The sequence below is a fragment of the Nipponia nippon genome, unplaced genomic scaffold, assembly GCF_047370975.1.
Source record: "Nipponia nippon isolate SJK-2023a ecotype South Korea unplaced genomic scaffold, ASM4737097v1 scaffold_35, whole genome shotgun sequence".
Taxonomy (NCBI): domain Eukaryota; kingdom Metazoa; phylum Chordata; class Aves; order Pelecaniformes; family Threskiornithidae; genus Nipponia; species Nipponia nippon.
The window spans coordinates 2751524-2764157 of NW_028262353.1; the positions used below are offsets into that span (position 1 = coordinate 2751524).

The 12634-nt window shown below is 53.4% G+C and overlaps 1 protein-coding gene and 1 long non-coding RNA gene across 2 annotated transcripts; one reads left to right on the forward strand and one right to left on the reverse strand.

Moving 5' to 3' along the window:
• The first annotated feature begins 221 nt into the window (after positions 1 to 221).
• On the forward strand, positions 222 to 3803 carry AQP5 (aquaporin 5). The gene is made up of 4 exons (XM_087771635.1): positions 222 to 628; positions 2044 to 2208; positions 2479 to 2562; positions 3150 to 3803. Exons 1-4 carry the CDS (start codon positions 266 to 268, stop codon positions 3333 to 3335), a joined length of 798 nt encoding a protein of 265 aa, XP_087627761.1. The 5' UTR covers positions 222 to 265; the 3' UTR covers positions 3336 to 3803.
• A 2185-nt stretch (positions 3804 to 5988) lies between these two features.
• LOC148053990 (uncharacterized) lies at positions 5989 to 11523 on the reverse strand. Its single transcript, XR_015707785.1, has 4 exons — positions 11394 to 11523; positions 9018 to 9171; positions 8363 to 8509; positions 5989 to 7409 (listed from the first exon to the last, which is right to left on the reverse strand). It is a non-coding gene; the product is annotated as an uncharacterized LOC148053990 (long non-coding RNA).
• Positions 11524 to 12634: the final 1111 nt, after the last annotated feature.

Genomic DNA, 12634 nt, shown 5'->3' on the forward strand with positions numbered 1-12634 from the left:
AAAGAAATGCCACCAATATCTGAGTCACTGGTTCACCAAGAGGCTCCAAAGTTATTTTTCAGATGGAAACTTTTCCAGTTTCACATGATAATTTGGGAGGACTGGCTAATTCTCTGGCTCCACCCACTGCCTTGTAACACAGCTCCCTGCTGCTCTTGCATATATAGATAGGTATGGCCCTACGACTGCATGCAGACAGAAGAGCCTGGAGACAGAGGAAACCTAAACTTTCTTCCTTCCTAGCTGCCCTTCACCCGCTCCCACCATGAAGAAGGAAATATTAACCCTGGCCTTTGCTCGATCCGTCTTTGTTGAATTTATCTCCACGCTCATCTTCGTCTTCATCGGCCTCGGCTCAGCCCTGAAGTGGCCGTCTGCCCTCCCCAGCATCCTTCAGATTTCGCTGGCGTTCGGCCTGGCCATCGGTACGCTGGTGCAGGCGTTTGGCCACATCAGCGGCGCCCACATCAACCCGGCGGTGACCATCGCCTTCTTTGTTGGGAACCAGATCTCCTTCCTCCGGACGCTCTTCTACGTGATTGCCCAACTGGTCGGGGCCATCGCCGGGGCTGGCATCCTCTATGGCGTGACGCCAGTCAATACCCGTGGCAACCTGGCCATCAATGCGGTAAGTCTCCCTACCTGGAGATGGTTCACCTTGCCGTGTGGGCTTGCCTTTCCTTGTGAGCGAGGAGCTGGTACCAGCACCAACCTGGAGAGCCAAATCCATAAGGATGGTTGGTCTCGGCACATTGTCCTGCATGCACAGAGGGATAGGAATGGGATAGGAGCAAACACTGGCGTAGTCAGCAGAGTGTTGACATGACAGCTTTATTGTGCGGGGTGATGAATGACATGGTCTTTTCTTCCTTTAATAAGTGCTTCCTTTATCCTAAGGGCCCTCGTGAGTCACCCACACCATTGAGATGTTCTTGACTGCAGCCTCTCCACCTGGAGATTAGTGCTGGGATAGGAGTCATGCCAGGACGGAGAGGGGGAGGGCAGAGAGCAGAGCCCAGTTAAACCAGTACAGGCAGGGGGAGTGGAAGCCCACTGTAACCAGTGCACTGGGGGAGCTAGGAAATGGAGATGGGTGGAGAGAAAGCTGAAGAACGCGCAGGAGGGCACGGAGAGGCTGCGAGGGGCAGGGGCTGCTCTTGGAGGAGGAGGGGAGATGGCGGGACCCTCTGAGATAAGCAGGGATGAGAAGCACGTCTCAAACCCCCGGGGCAGTGCTGGGAAACCACCTGAAATGGGAGCGGTGGAGCTACCGCTCCAACCACGGCCAGGTCTGGACCCCTCGGAGCAGCACAGACACGTTGCAGAGGGTTCGATCACTACGGTAAGGTGCTGCTATGCATCTTATTCCCACATGCTCCATGTCCCAAACCAGTCAGCTTTAGCTAACAAACAAGCTGCGATGGCTTAGGTCATTTTGCCCTTCCTATGCCCAGTGGGGTTGAGTCCATCTGGCAGTTCCCAGTGGTTAGCACGGAGGCACCGGGGCAGCAACAGCCTGTCTTACCCCCATGACCGCACGCCAGCCTTCATCCCAACCCTCACCCTTCATCTCGTGCCCTCCACGGTGGCTGCCATCTGCTCCCCAGCCTCTTGGGGAGGTGCCCCAGAAAGCAGAGGGGAGAAGAGTCAGGATACGACAGCTTGCAAGGATCAAGGGGGAAAGAAATGCAGGAAAAAAGGGACAAACCAGTGTGGGATTTGGTGGGAAAGCACTGAGTGTTGCGGAGACAAGCAAGCAGAGAGAGATGTGGAAAGCCCCAGGAAGGGAGGGGCTCGGGGGAGAGACAGATTCTGGAGCGTTAAACAGAAAGAAAGATAATTTCTTCCCTTTCAGGGAAAGGAGCGGGGAGCCCGAGCAGTGGCCAGCACGGCACCTTGTGCCCCCGGGCTGGGCAGGGGACCTCGGGGGATTCTCGTGCATGGCTTTGCCAACCCAAATCCACCAGCAAAGCGCCTAAGAGCCCTCGCAGTGATGCCCAGCCCCAGGGATGGTTAATTATTGTTGCTCTCGATGGTTTGCAGCTCAACAACAACACGACCCCGGGCCAGGCCCTTGTGGTGGAGATCATCCTCACCTTCCAGCTGGCCGCATGCATCTTTGCGTCCACGGACAACCGGAGGAATGGCAACGTGGGCTCCCCGGCACTGTCCATCGGCCTCTCCGTCGCTGTAGGCCACTTGGTGGGGGTGAGTGTCCAGGCAGGAGGACAGGGCAGAGGATCCCGCGGGGACGGGGCTCCCCAAGATACTCTGCTGCAGTTGGTCCCAGACGGAGCTGCATTGGGACAGCCAACATGGGACATATGGAGGCTTCTTCTCCATGGTGATGGGGGGGTCCCCACCTCTCTGCAAGAGAAACAGCGCTGGGGGCTGTTTCAGTCCCTGCTTCTGAGAAGTTGGTCGTATCTGCTAAGCAACATGATGCATCTTAACCTGGTCTCCTTTCTGCACTGACAGATCTACTTCACCGGCTGTTCCATGAATCCAGCCCGGTCCTTTGGGCCCGCGGTCATCGTGAGGAGGTTCAGCCCGGCACATTGGGTGAGCATCGGCAGCGTGCCGGGACGAGCCAGCAGAGATGCTGCCAGGGCCAGATGCAGGCAACGAGGGGAGAGGGCAGCGATTGCTGCAGGGATTACAGGGCTGGGTGCTTCAGAGCCCATCCCAGGCCTGAAAGCATAAAAGGGGGCTGGAGAACGAGGGAGGTTGTCCCCCTTGATGCATAGGGAACAGGTTATCCCCATGGCACAGAGCCAGCAAGGGGACAAGCATAAACCCCCCATGCAACGGCGCACGTTGAGCTAGGGCATCATCTGAGGTCAGTAAAGCCCACAGAGAAGCCCAGCTTAGGCTTTCCACTTGCCCAGCACCGCCTGCAAGCTCAGACCCAGCCTTGCAGAGCAGGCTTGGTGCCTCCTTTCCAGCACACCACATCCTGCACTCATACAGAGATTTATGTCTTCAGTAAGCAAAGTTTGAGGAGATTTCAGCCCAAGAAGTCTACTGGCAGGGGTATTTGTATCTCTCCATGGGCTAGATGCGGAGCAGCGAGGGATGCTGGTGTGATGGCTGGACCTGGTGCACCAGCCTCCAAGACCTGCTCTCACCCTCTCCCTTTTGCTTTCTAGGTGTTCTGGGTTGGACCCATCCTCGGGGCTTGCTTGGCCGCTCTGCTCTACTTCTACATCCTCGTCCCCTACTGCATGAACATGTCAGATAGGGTTGCCATCATCAAGGGCACCTACGAGTCAGAAGAGGAGTGGGAAGAACAGAGAGAGGAGAGGAAGAAGTCCATGGAGTTGACCCCACCATAGGAACAGTTGGAAAAAAAAAAAACAAGCAAAAGGATGGGAGGAAGCCCCACACATGGGCTCATGTGTGCACCAAAGCCAGGCAATGAACACATCCAGCTACAGTAGACTCTTAAGCAAAAGTCTTATAACTCAAAGACCATCTGTGACTAAGAAACAAAGGAGTATTGCAGTGTCTGTGTATATAATCCCTCTACGCGAGTGTGAGCGCTAGAACCTCTCCTAGCTTAACTGCAGCCAGCTAAGCCCAGCAAAGGAGTCCCAGCCCAGGGCAGCCTCTCAGCTGTGGTTTTACACCCACTCGGCTGCATCCCTGCCCCTCTGGGTGCGAGTTTTGCACGATTTTCGGAGGCCTGAGACCGCACGTTCTGGGGCACACAGGATTTCACCCCTGCGTCTGACAGCCTAGGGGATGGAAACACCGTGTAGATACCAGCAAAGAAGAATGACTGCTTTGGGCAGGTGGGTGCAGCAAAATCCCCCGCTTTCTCCCCGCCACAGGGCCCACGCTGCTCATAGATGCTCTTTCATGCATTAGCTGGTGCGTCCTATTTATTCGTGGCTGCAGAAAGTACGTGATTTTTGGATTTTGTGTCGAGATCTTTATAATGTAGCATATTATTTATTGTTAATAAAGGAAATTTTAAAAAAGTCATGGGTGCCAATCTGCTCGGCTATCATATCTTAGGAGCAAAAATGGGTTAAGCTGGATGCAAAGCCATCCCAAAGAGCCAGAGCAAGTGCTCAGACCCCAAATCCCATGGCAGCTGGCACCGCGAGCAGGTAGTTAAGGAGGTGACATGGACACTAGCGTTGGAGTGGGGCAAGAGCAGGAGGTGCCGGGTCCAGGGCAGCTTGAAGCCCATCTCCGAGGCTGGCATGAGCTGGGAGGAGCCAGCAGCAATCCTTCACACACTTTGCCGGTTTGACTCGGGCACAGCTTTTTGCCATACCAGTTCTCCCAGATGGCTCCACAGGTGCCCTCAAAAAGTGACCCGCAATGCTCCCCAGCCCCCTCGCCGGGTGCCAAACCCACACCTTCGCCCTGACCTTCTGCCGTAGCCCTGCTCTTCCAGTTCAGCCACAACCCTCTGCCAAAGCATCTCGCTCCCGACCTGGGCACGGGGACACCGCACGCTGGCACCGTCCCAGCCGTCCCTCCCACCTGCTCCCTAAATCCAGCCCCGTGCAAAGCTCCACCATCACAGCCCCCCTTCTTGCTGCAAAGATGAGGTTTCCGCTGAGCATGGACTCCCAAGAAGATGGGAGACGCTTGCCTGGGAGATCCCTGATCCCAGATTCAGCTTGATCCCCATCGGACAGGTTATGCCACCTTTGCATGGCAGCACCGGGGAGGATAGACAGCATCACCGATATTTTAGCACACCTAAGCAGATCTGCAATCCAGGCCGCGGCACTGCATGAGCCTGGGCAGCAGCAGACCCTCATCCCTCATTTTTCCCCTCTGCCTCCCCCAGTTCTCAACAGAAGAGGTTGCTGACAAGCAGGAGGAGCAAAGGAGGTGGAAAAGTCCTTAGTTTGGGTCACGCAGGTCAGCAGCAGAGCTAGGAGGCTAAAAACGCAATCCTGCACCGTCTTAACCCTCTGTGCCTCAGTTTCCCCTTTTGTAAGGGGGAAGAATATTAAGCCCTCTCGCATTTGGTAAGGGTAGCATGGTTGCTCATGGCATGGGAGATGCTCCACAGACACCAGCCCCAGGGAAATATTAAAGCTCCTCCAGATCCAGAGCCGCCCCCTCTCAGAGCAACCCACAGCGAAGCGTGGGGCTGGAGCACAGCAGCATCCCCAAAAGCTGCATCCCACAGGCTCCTTCCACTGCACCCACAGACCCTGAAGATGCCACACCCAAAGGGTGCATTCAGACCCCTGCCCCCAGAGTGGGGAATCCCGGGGGTCCCCCTTGCCTTGCTGCTCTAAACCCCATCCGCCTTCGCACGGGAGAAGGGATCCAGGAGTCCTGGCATACCCCACACCCCATCCCGTAGCGGGAATCGGGGGCCACTGCAGCACCCCACAGAGGGGCCCAGCCCACACCAGCACTGCCAGCATGATCAACAACTGGGAGAAGAAACCCAGCCTGGGTGTGAGCCCTCCATGGGGATGAATCAGAGGATCCTGCAGCAGCAGCTTTGCGTCAGCACAAAAAGCATCCAGGGCCTGGCTCAAAAACAGGGGCAGGATGGCCCCACGCAGGGCTGGGGCCAGCGGGAAGCGGGGCACGAGTAATTAACCCCCTTTCCCAATGCACAGGCCAGGGCGGACCCTAAACTACGGGGTTAAGGGGGGCTGGAGCCCGGTGAGCACGCCAGCGAAGCCAGCGGCATCCCTACACGGTGCGGAGGTCTGGTGCTCAGCACGAGCCCCGGCGCACCTTCCCCACCGGGCTTCTCACTGGTCCACATTGCATTTAATCTGGGCAGAGAGGCTGCATTTAATCCAGCCCAAACCCTGGCATCCAGCAAGCGCCGTGACCTCACCTTCACCAGGACAGGCACGGGGCAGAGCCCAGGTCGTGGCTGAGAAACCCTGAGGTCCTCCTGCCTGTTCTCACCTGCCCAGAAATGGGAACAGCAGCGCTTAAAAATAGAAAATTTTTTTTCTTTTAAGCATTCAAGCTTCTTCAGCCCCATTTTTAATGAGATTGTTACTGCTGACCACCAGCCTTTCACCACTTCTTAGCAGAAATAGCCATTTCACAGAAAAAAAAAAACCTTTATTTCAGCAAACACAGCAAGGGCTGATATAATCCCTCCGCATTCAAACCAGATTTACCTGTAGCGCACAATAACGCAGTCACAGCTACGCCACGCTCATTTTCCCAGCTTCTCTGCCGAAACAAGAGTTTCCATTTCAGAAGCAGCATCTCAGCACACCTCCATCCCCTGCGCCCACGCTGCCGCCTACCCCTCCTTACGGCCAGGCAGATCCAGCACCATTTTGTTAGAAAACAGTGACTATGCTGGTGCTTTCTATTACCAGATTATTTTTTTTCCTTGTATTTTAGAGGTATATCACCAGGTGGAACTATTCCACCAGAGCACCTCAGCTCACCATTCTTGTACATATTTGCCATGATTAAGGGGGGGAATGGATGCAGTTATCTCCTAAACAAGCCTACGAGCAATTTCTCTGCACCAAGAGAATTTCACAGACTATTTCTCATTCTTGAGTATCTTTTGCATTAGCAGGTTATTACTGTGCAGCTTTAAAAATGTCTTTTTTTTTCCTGGCAGGGAAGAAAAACCCAACTATTTTCACATGCTGTGACAATCTAGAAACCTTATATCTTTTTACACATCAAAGGGCTTTCGGTCTACTTCAGGAAGGTCTCAGCAGCTCTGTTTGTGTATCATTTAAAGTTCCTGAAACACAAGCTTGCTGGGCCACTGTGTAGACAGGGGAAGGAACCAGGTGCTTGAGGAGAAGCAAGACCCAGTGGCAATATCTTCATTAAACACAGATTTTTTCAATGGGTTGCAGGTGCCTCTTTGCTTGCAAAGGGTCAGCCCCAGCTCTCTCCATCACTGCCCCTGAGCAAGAAGGGCTAATGCTCCACAATTTGGGAGCACATACCTTCTACCCTGCTACCAGCTCAGGCTATTTTGCAACCCTAAGTGCTTTGCTTTAAAGCCGCGGTTTCTGACTTCATGTGAAAAGCATGAGGCTTGTTTCACCCGGAGAACAAAGCAGAGCAGGGCCCAGTCCTGCTTGTTGAAAACAGGATGAGAGATGAAAAAGAAACGCAGGCAAACACCAGGGAAGATGGAAGAGCGCTGCAGAGGGGTATCGCAGCATGCAAACTGCCTCCAGAAAGTCCAAGCAACACAGGGCAGCAAAGCCCCCCTCCAGGAGGATTTCCACCACTTTGCTAGAGGGTCCCAAGCATCCAGGGACCAGCTCCGGAGCAACGTGAGCCGTGAAGAAGCCAACCTAGAGATGTCCTCCTCTGCACGTAGCTCCACACCACACTAGGAGATGTGCAAGGCTTGCAAATGAAGTTTCCAGTGCATCATCCAGGGCCGATGGGCAGAAACGCTGCCAACAGAGGAGAAACATCTGCACGGAGACATGGCAGAGGCTGGCACGGATGTTGGCATTAGTCATGGCATAGGCTGTGCCAGCACCCAGCTCCTCTTGAGCACAAGCACCGAGTCCTCCCCCTCCTACTCGGCCTCTGCCCAGCCTATAGCTGCTGCGGTACCAGTGCGTTAGGAGCCAGGAAACAGCTCCCACGGCCATCGAGGGCTGACAGCCACCCTTCCTGTTGTCAAAAGACATCACCCCGGCCAGGTAACACAGCCTCCGCCTGAAGATCAGCCACCATAATTTGTATTTTGCTCACTGGCTCGTATAGTGCGTGATTTGGTGTTGAATGTAGCAGCACCTTGGGTCAGGCTTTGGCACCCACCGACACAAGCTGCCGTGCTCACGTGAGCACGAAGCCACCAGTGCCCGGCTTGGTCTTTGCTCCAGCATCACCACAGTGCACCAAGGCCCTGCTGTGTGCATGGGCAGACATGGGGAGATGCAGCACTATAGCACATGGAAATACAGGATAAGATGAGTGTTGCCCCCAAATAAACCATGCAATTAAAGAGAAGAAGGGCAGAAGATGTCCAGGAACCAGGGAGGGCAAGAGTAGATCTGCATGGTGTCTTTGTTCCCACCTCAACACCCTCCTACAGCCCCAAAAAGGCCTCCTTAAAGCCCGGCAGAGTTGGAAGTTCTTAGCAGGTTCCCCAAGGTTGGGGACCAGAAGGGGACAGGGGTCAGCCTGCCCTGGCACCAAGCATGGGTGCTCTGGAACAGCACCCATGGGAGAGCGATGGGTGCCCAGGGCATCTCTTGCTGCCCTCTGCTGGGATGCTCCATGGAGAATGGACACAGGACCAGAAAAACCCTCACCAGAACAGGTCCACTTGAGGGGAAAACACAACCCCACTCTTGCTTCCACCCACCCTTTCCCAAAGATCGATCAGCCAAATCACCCCATGTGAAAACAAGGTTACCTCCCTCCCCGGCACATGGGGAGCGCAGGCTCAGCACCAGCTGGATCAGGGCTCCCTTTCTGCTGCCAAGTTTCCTCTTGCTCAAGCTTTTGGCCTCCGCTTTCCAGGATATAGCCCACCGCTGCCCGTTTGTTCTTAATCACCCTCCTGCAAACAAGCAAAGTCCAACAGCGGTTCGTATAATGGGTCCTTGTGCTGCTGGGTGGTGCCATCAATAAAAAAAGAGTAATAAGTAAAGAAGGGAAAATAAAAAAGCAACCCCGCAGCCCTGAGGTCTGCCTGACAAAGGTGCTTTGTTGGGAAAGGTCAGCTCCGGAGCCGGGAGGGTTTCCCAGGCACAGCCACCGAAAGCAAGGAGGATGCAAGGATTTAGCAAGCGAGGAGGGGATTAAACACAGCTTTGTTAAACCACAGCCCAGCGGAGGCCTCTGAACTGTCCGAGCTCCCACCCAGGGGAGATGCACGCTCAGGATTTGGGCTGGTTTACTCCAAAACAAGAGGTCCCCAAGCTTTTTGCTGCCAACCAGCATCAGGATGCACAGGAGCAAGGGAGGATGAGTCCTCAAGGACCCTTCCCATGCAGCAAAACTGCAGGGCTGGGCACGAGATCAGGGAACCTGTTCAGCTAAGAAACAACTAAAAAATAACCACTAACCAACAAAATAAAACAAATCCTCTGGCATGTGTCCTCCAGGATACAGGCCCTCCTCTGCCAGCCTGACATTAATCCTGTTTGGCAAGACAGCAAGAGCTCCTTTGCCCACAAGCAAGGTACAGCTGCAGGTTGATATAATGCCCTCTTGTGCAGCCTGGAAAAAAAAAAAAAAGGATGAAAACAAACTTAAAATGTCCTACACGATTTGCCTTCTTAAAAAAGCCACAAAGAAAAACCAATTCCCCTTCCCCAACAATTCTTTCAACTTTTAACAGTTGGGATTTTTCCCTCATTCCCAGGAGCCATATTTCTTTGGTGACAGAGCAGCTCTTTTCCTGCCAAAGCAGCATCAGCTAGAGAAAATGAGCTCTTTTTCACTCTTTTAAAAAAATTCCTTATTTTTTTAAGCTACTTATCCAAACAGCCAATTGCTTTCCCACCGAGAGCCATTGCCCCCCACTTAGAGACCAGAGTCCATAGGAATTACGATAGTTGTTATCAGCACCAGTCACCATCGTAAGGGGAAGGGGTATAAAACACTATCAACTTAGTTTGTTCCAAGTAGATAAGAAAACATCTATGGGTGTTTCACAAAGAAATCCTGTAAGAACAGTTAATCAGTTGATAAAACGTTCATTTAAGTCGAGTGTGTAAATATGCACCTACTAACACTAATGACATCAACAGGCTTTTTATCTGTCTTTGCCCTGCATTTTTGCCACATTGTCCGCGTTCGGGTTTTGCTATGGATTTCGAGCTAAAAACCGCAGCTGAACGCCATTAACCAGCAGAGCTCAGCCCTCCCTCTCCGCAGGCAGCATCCCTGCAAGAACGAGAGCCTGTGCTCGAGTTTACTCATCCCTTCTGTATCATTCAACCTTCAAATACGTTTTGGTTTTTTTTCAGGGACACAGCAACGCATCTGAAGAACACACCTTTGCTCCAGCAGCCACCCCAACTTTTCAGCGGTTCAAGCAAAACACCACCTTGTTGGATTAATAAGACTCTTCCCCACCGCAAAGCGCATCCACCCACATCAAGGCATGCTCCAAGATTACCTGTAAATGAGACATCCCGCGGCACCGGGATCATCAGGAGCAAACATCCAGCAGCAGATTAGCTGCTGGGTTTTCAGCTTGTGCCATTGCTGTTTAGCACCAGCCCTACATCTCAAAACTAGACCAGGGCAGTCAGAGCAGGTACCCGTGGCTGTGGGAGTGTTTCTCTCTGGGCATGGGAGCTGCAGGTCTGAAGGCATCCCCTGCCCCAATCTGGTGGGGTTCAAAACCTCCTGCACGAGGCTTCGGCATTGCAAGAATAAATTCTGTACTAAAATCTTGGGAAAAGGAGGGCTCAGACAACTCAAGTTAGCCAAAAACCAGTTAGTGCAAGCAGGCAGACAAACTTTCAGTCTCCAGGTGAAGGAGCCAAGGCCAAAGGGTCTGAATTCTGCAGCTGGAGCAGGATGCAACTCCCCAACTTTATCATTTGGCATCCCCTGGGGTAGACTGAAAACCACAGCCAAACATCCCCAGCTGAGCAAACACGGCTTCTCTATATAAAGAAGCAAGTGAATCTTGAGGCATAATTTGTCATCTAATTGCACCAACACACCCAGGATTAATTGTTGCATTTGAACGCGAAGAAGTTTTGATTTACGGCACAATCAGGTTTTGTCAGCCGGTTAGCAATGATCACTGCCAAACTAAAAGCCATCGCAAACAGCCAAAGGTCTTTAATAGGGGATTTTTTGCGAAGCTAAGGAGTCAAGGGCTATTTAATCACACACAAGCCTGCTAAGGGCCCACAGAAATCAAGAGGGTGAAATTAAGACTTCTGCCACATTTGCTCCAGACTCTACAGAGGACTTTTTAGCCCAGGCACAATGGTAACTTGTCTCATTAGGGTCTATAAGATTTTTATTGCATTATGGGCACAAAGAAGAGGCAGGTAAAAAAACAAACATGACAGTTTTCCACATTTCAAAGCCAAGGGGACATTTAGCAGAAATAAACCATTAACCACCATCTCCCTTTGTCTCAGATAAAGAAGGGTAATTAAAAAACCACCCTAAATCAGGGTTTTGGCAGGCTGCAGACCCATAACCACCGAGGTGTTGGGCCAAACCTTCCCACAGCCACCCAACCCCATGGGCATCGCCCCAGGTGCTCCCCACAAGCTCACAGCTTCACTTGCCCAGAGCTGCCCCAGTTCAGCTCCCGCAGGGCCCCAGCATGAACCAGCAATCGCTTGGTGCTGGGCCAGGGTGCCCCGAGGGACCGAGCCTGCTCAGCGCACCCACGGCTTGCTCAAAACCATCTAACATCACCTGGCACAGCAACCGCTCGCCTCCAAAAGCAAAAGGGAAGCACCCACCTTTCACTGCAGAGCATCGTGCTGAGAGCACATGGGAAAGCAAGGGACAGCCAGGGAGTGGGAGGGATGGCAGGCTTGCAGGGCTGAAGGCTAGGGAGGGATGGAGCACCAGGCTTTGTAGGCAGCGAGGGCTCAGCCAGGTGTCCCGCGTTTTGCTCCGCCTGCTGAGGCTGGGGTTTTAGCCAAAGGAGGTAAAATGCAGTAAACCCAGGTGAAAGGACAGGGCCTCTAATCTGACCTTCACGTGATCCCCAAGGACCAGTGGCTCCCACTGATGAGGAGGAGCAGGGACACCCTCGCAGCAGTGTCACCACAGCTGGATACACCAGGTGTCCCGATCCCAAATGTGAGAGCCCCATGCTGACCCCAATGCATTTTGCCTGCAATTCCCCGTTAGCTCACCCACCTCCCAGCCCAGCATGGGTGCAAGCTGGTTTCTCGTCCAACCATCTGCTCATGAAACCACTTCCACTTCTCCAGGCTCACGGTCAAGTTTCCCATGTGGGAAGCACGGCCTTGGCGCCCGACGGCTTGCCTTGCCGCACGTGTATCATGGGCATTTAGCGCTCACAAAAGGTGCTCGGGGACAGGAGAGAGCGATGGGAGCTGGGGACAAGAGGGATCTCACCCAGTTTCCTTCTGGTATGTGTGCTGGTTTTGGCTGGGATAGAGTTAATTTTCTCCGTAGTAGCTAGTGTGGGGCCGTGTTTCGGATCTGTGCTGGAAACAGTGTTGATAACACAGGGATGTTTTCGTTACTGCTGAGCAGTGCTGACACAGAGTCAAGGCCTTTTCTGCTGCTCACCCCACCCCGGTAGCGAGGAGGTGGGGGGCACAAGGAGCTGGGAGGGGACGCGGCTGGGACAGCTGACCCCAGCTGACCACAGGGATATCCCATACCATATGACATCACGCTCAGCATGTAAAGGTGGGGGAAGAAGAAGGAAGGGGGGGACGCTTGGAGTGATGGCGTTTGTCTTCCCCAGTCACCGTTACGCGTGATGGAGCCCTGCTTTCCTGGGGGTGGCTGAGCACCTGCCTGCCGATGGGAAGGAGGGAATGAATTCCTTGCTTTGCTTTGCTTGCGTGTGTGGCTTTTGCTTTACCTATTACACTGTCTTTATCTCAACCCGTGAGTTTTCTCACTTTTACCCTTCCGATTCTCTCCCCCATCCCACCGGGGGAGGAGTGAGAGAGCGGCTGGGTGGGGCTTAGTTGCTGGCTGGGGTTGAACCGTGATG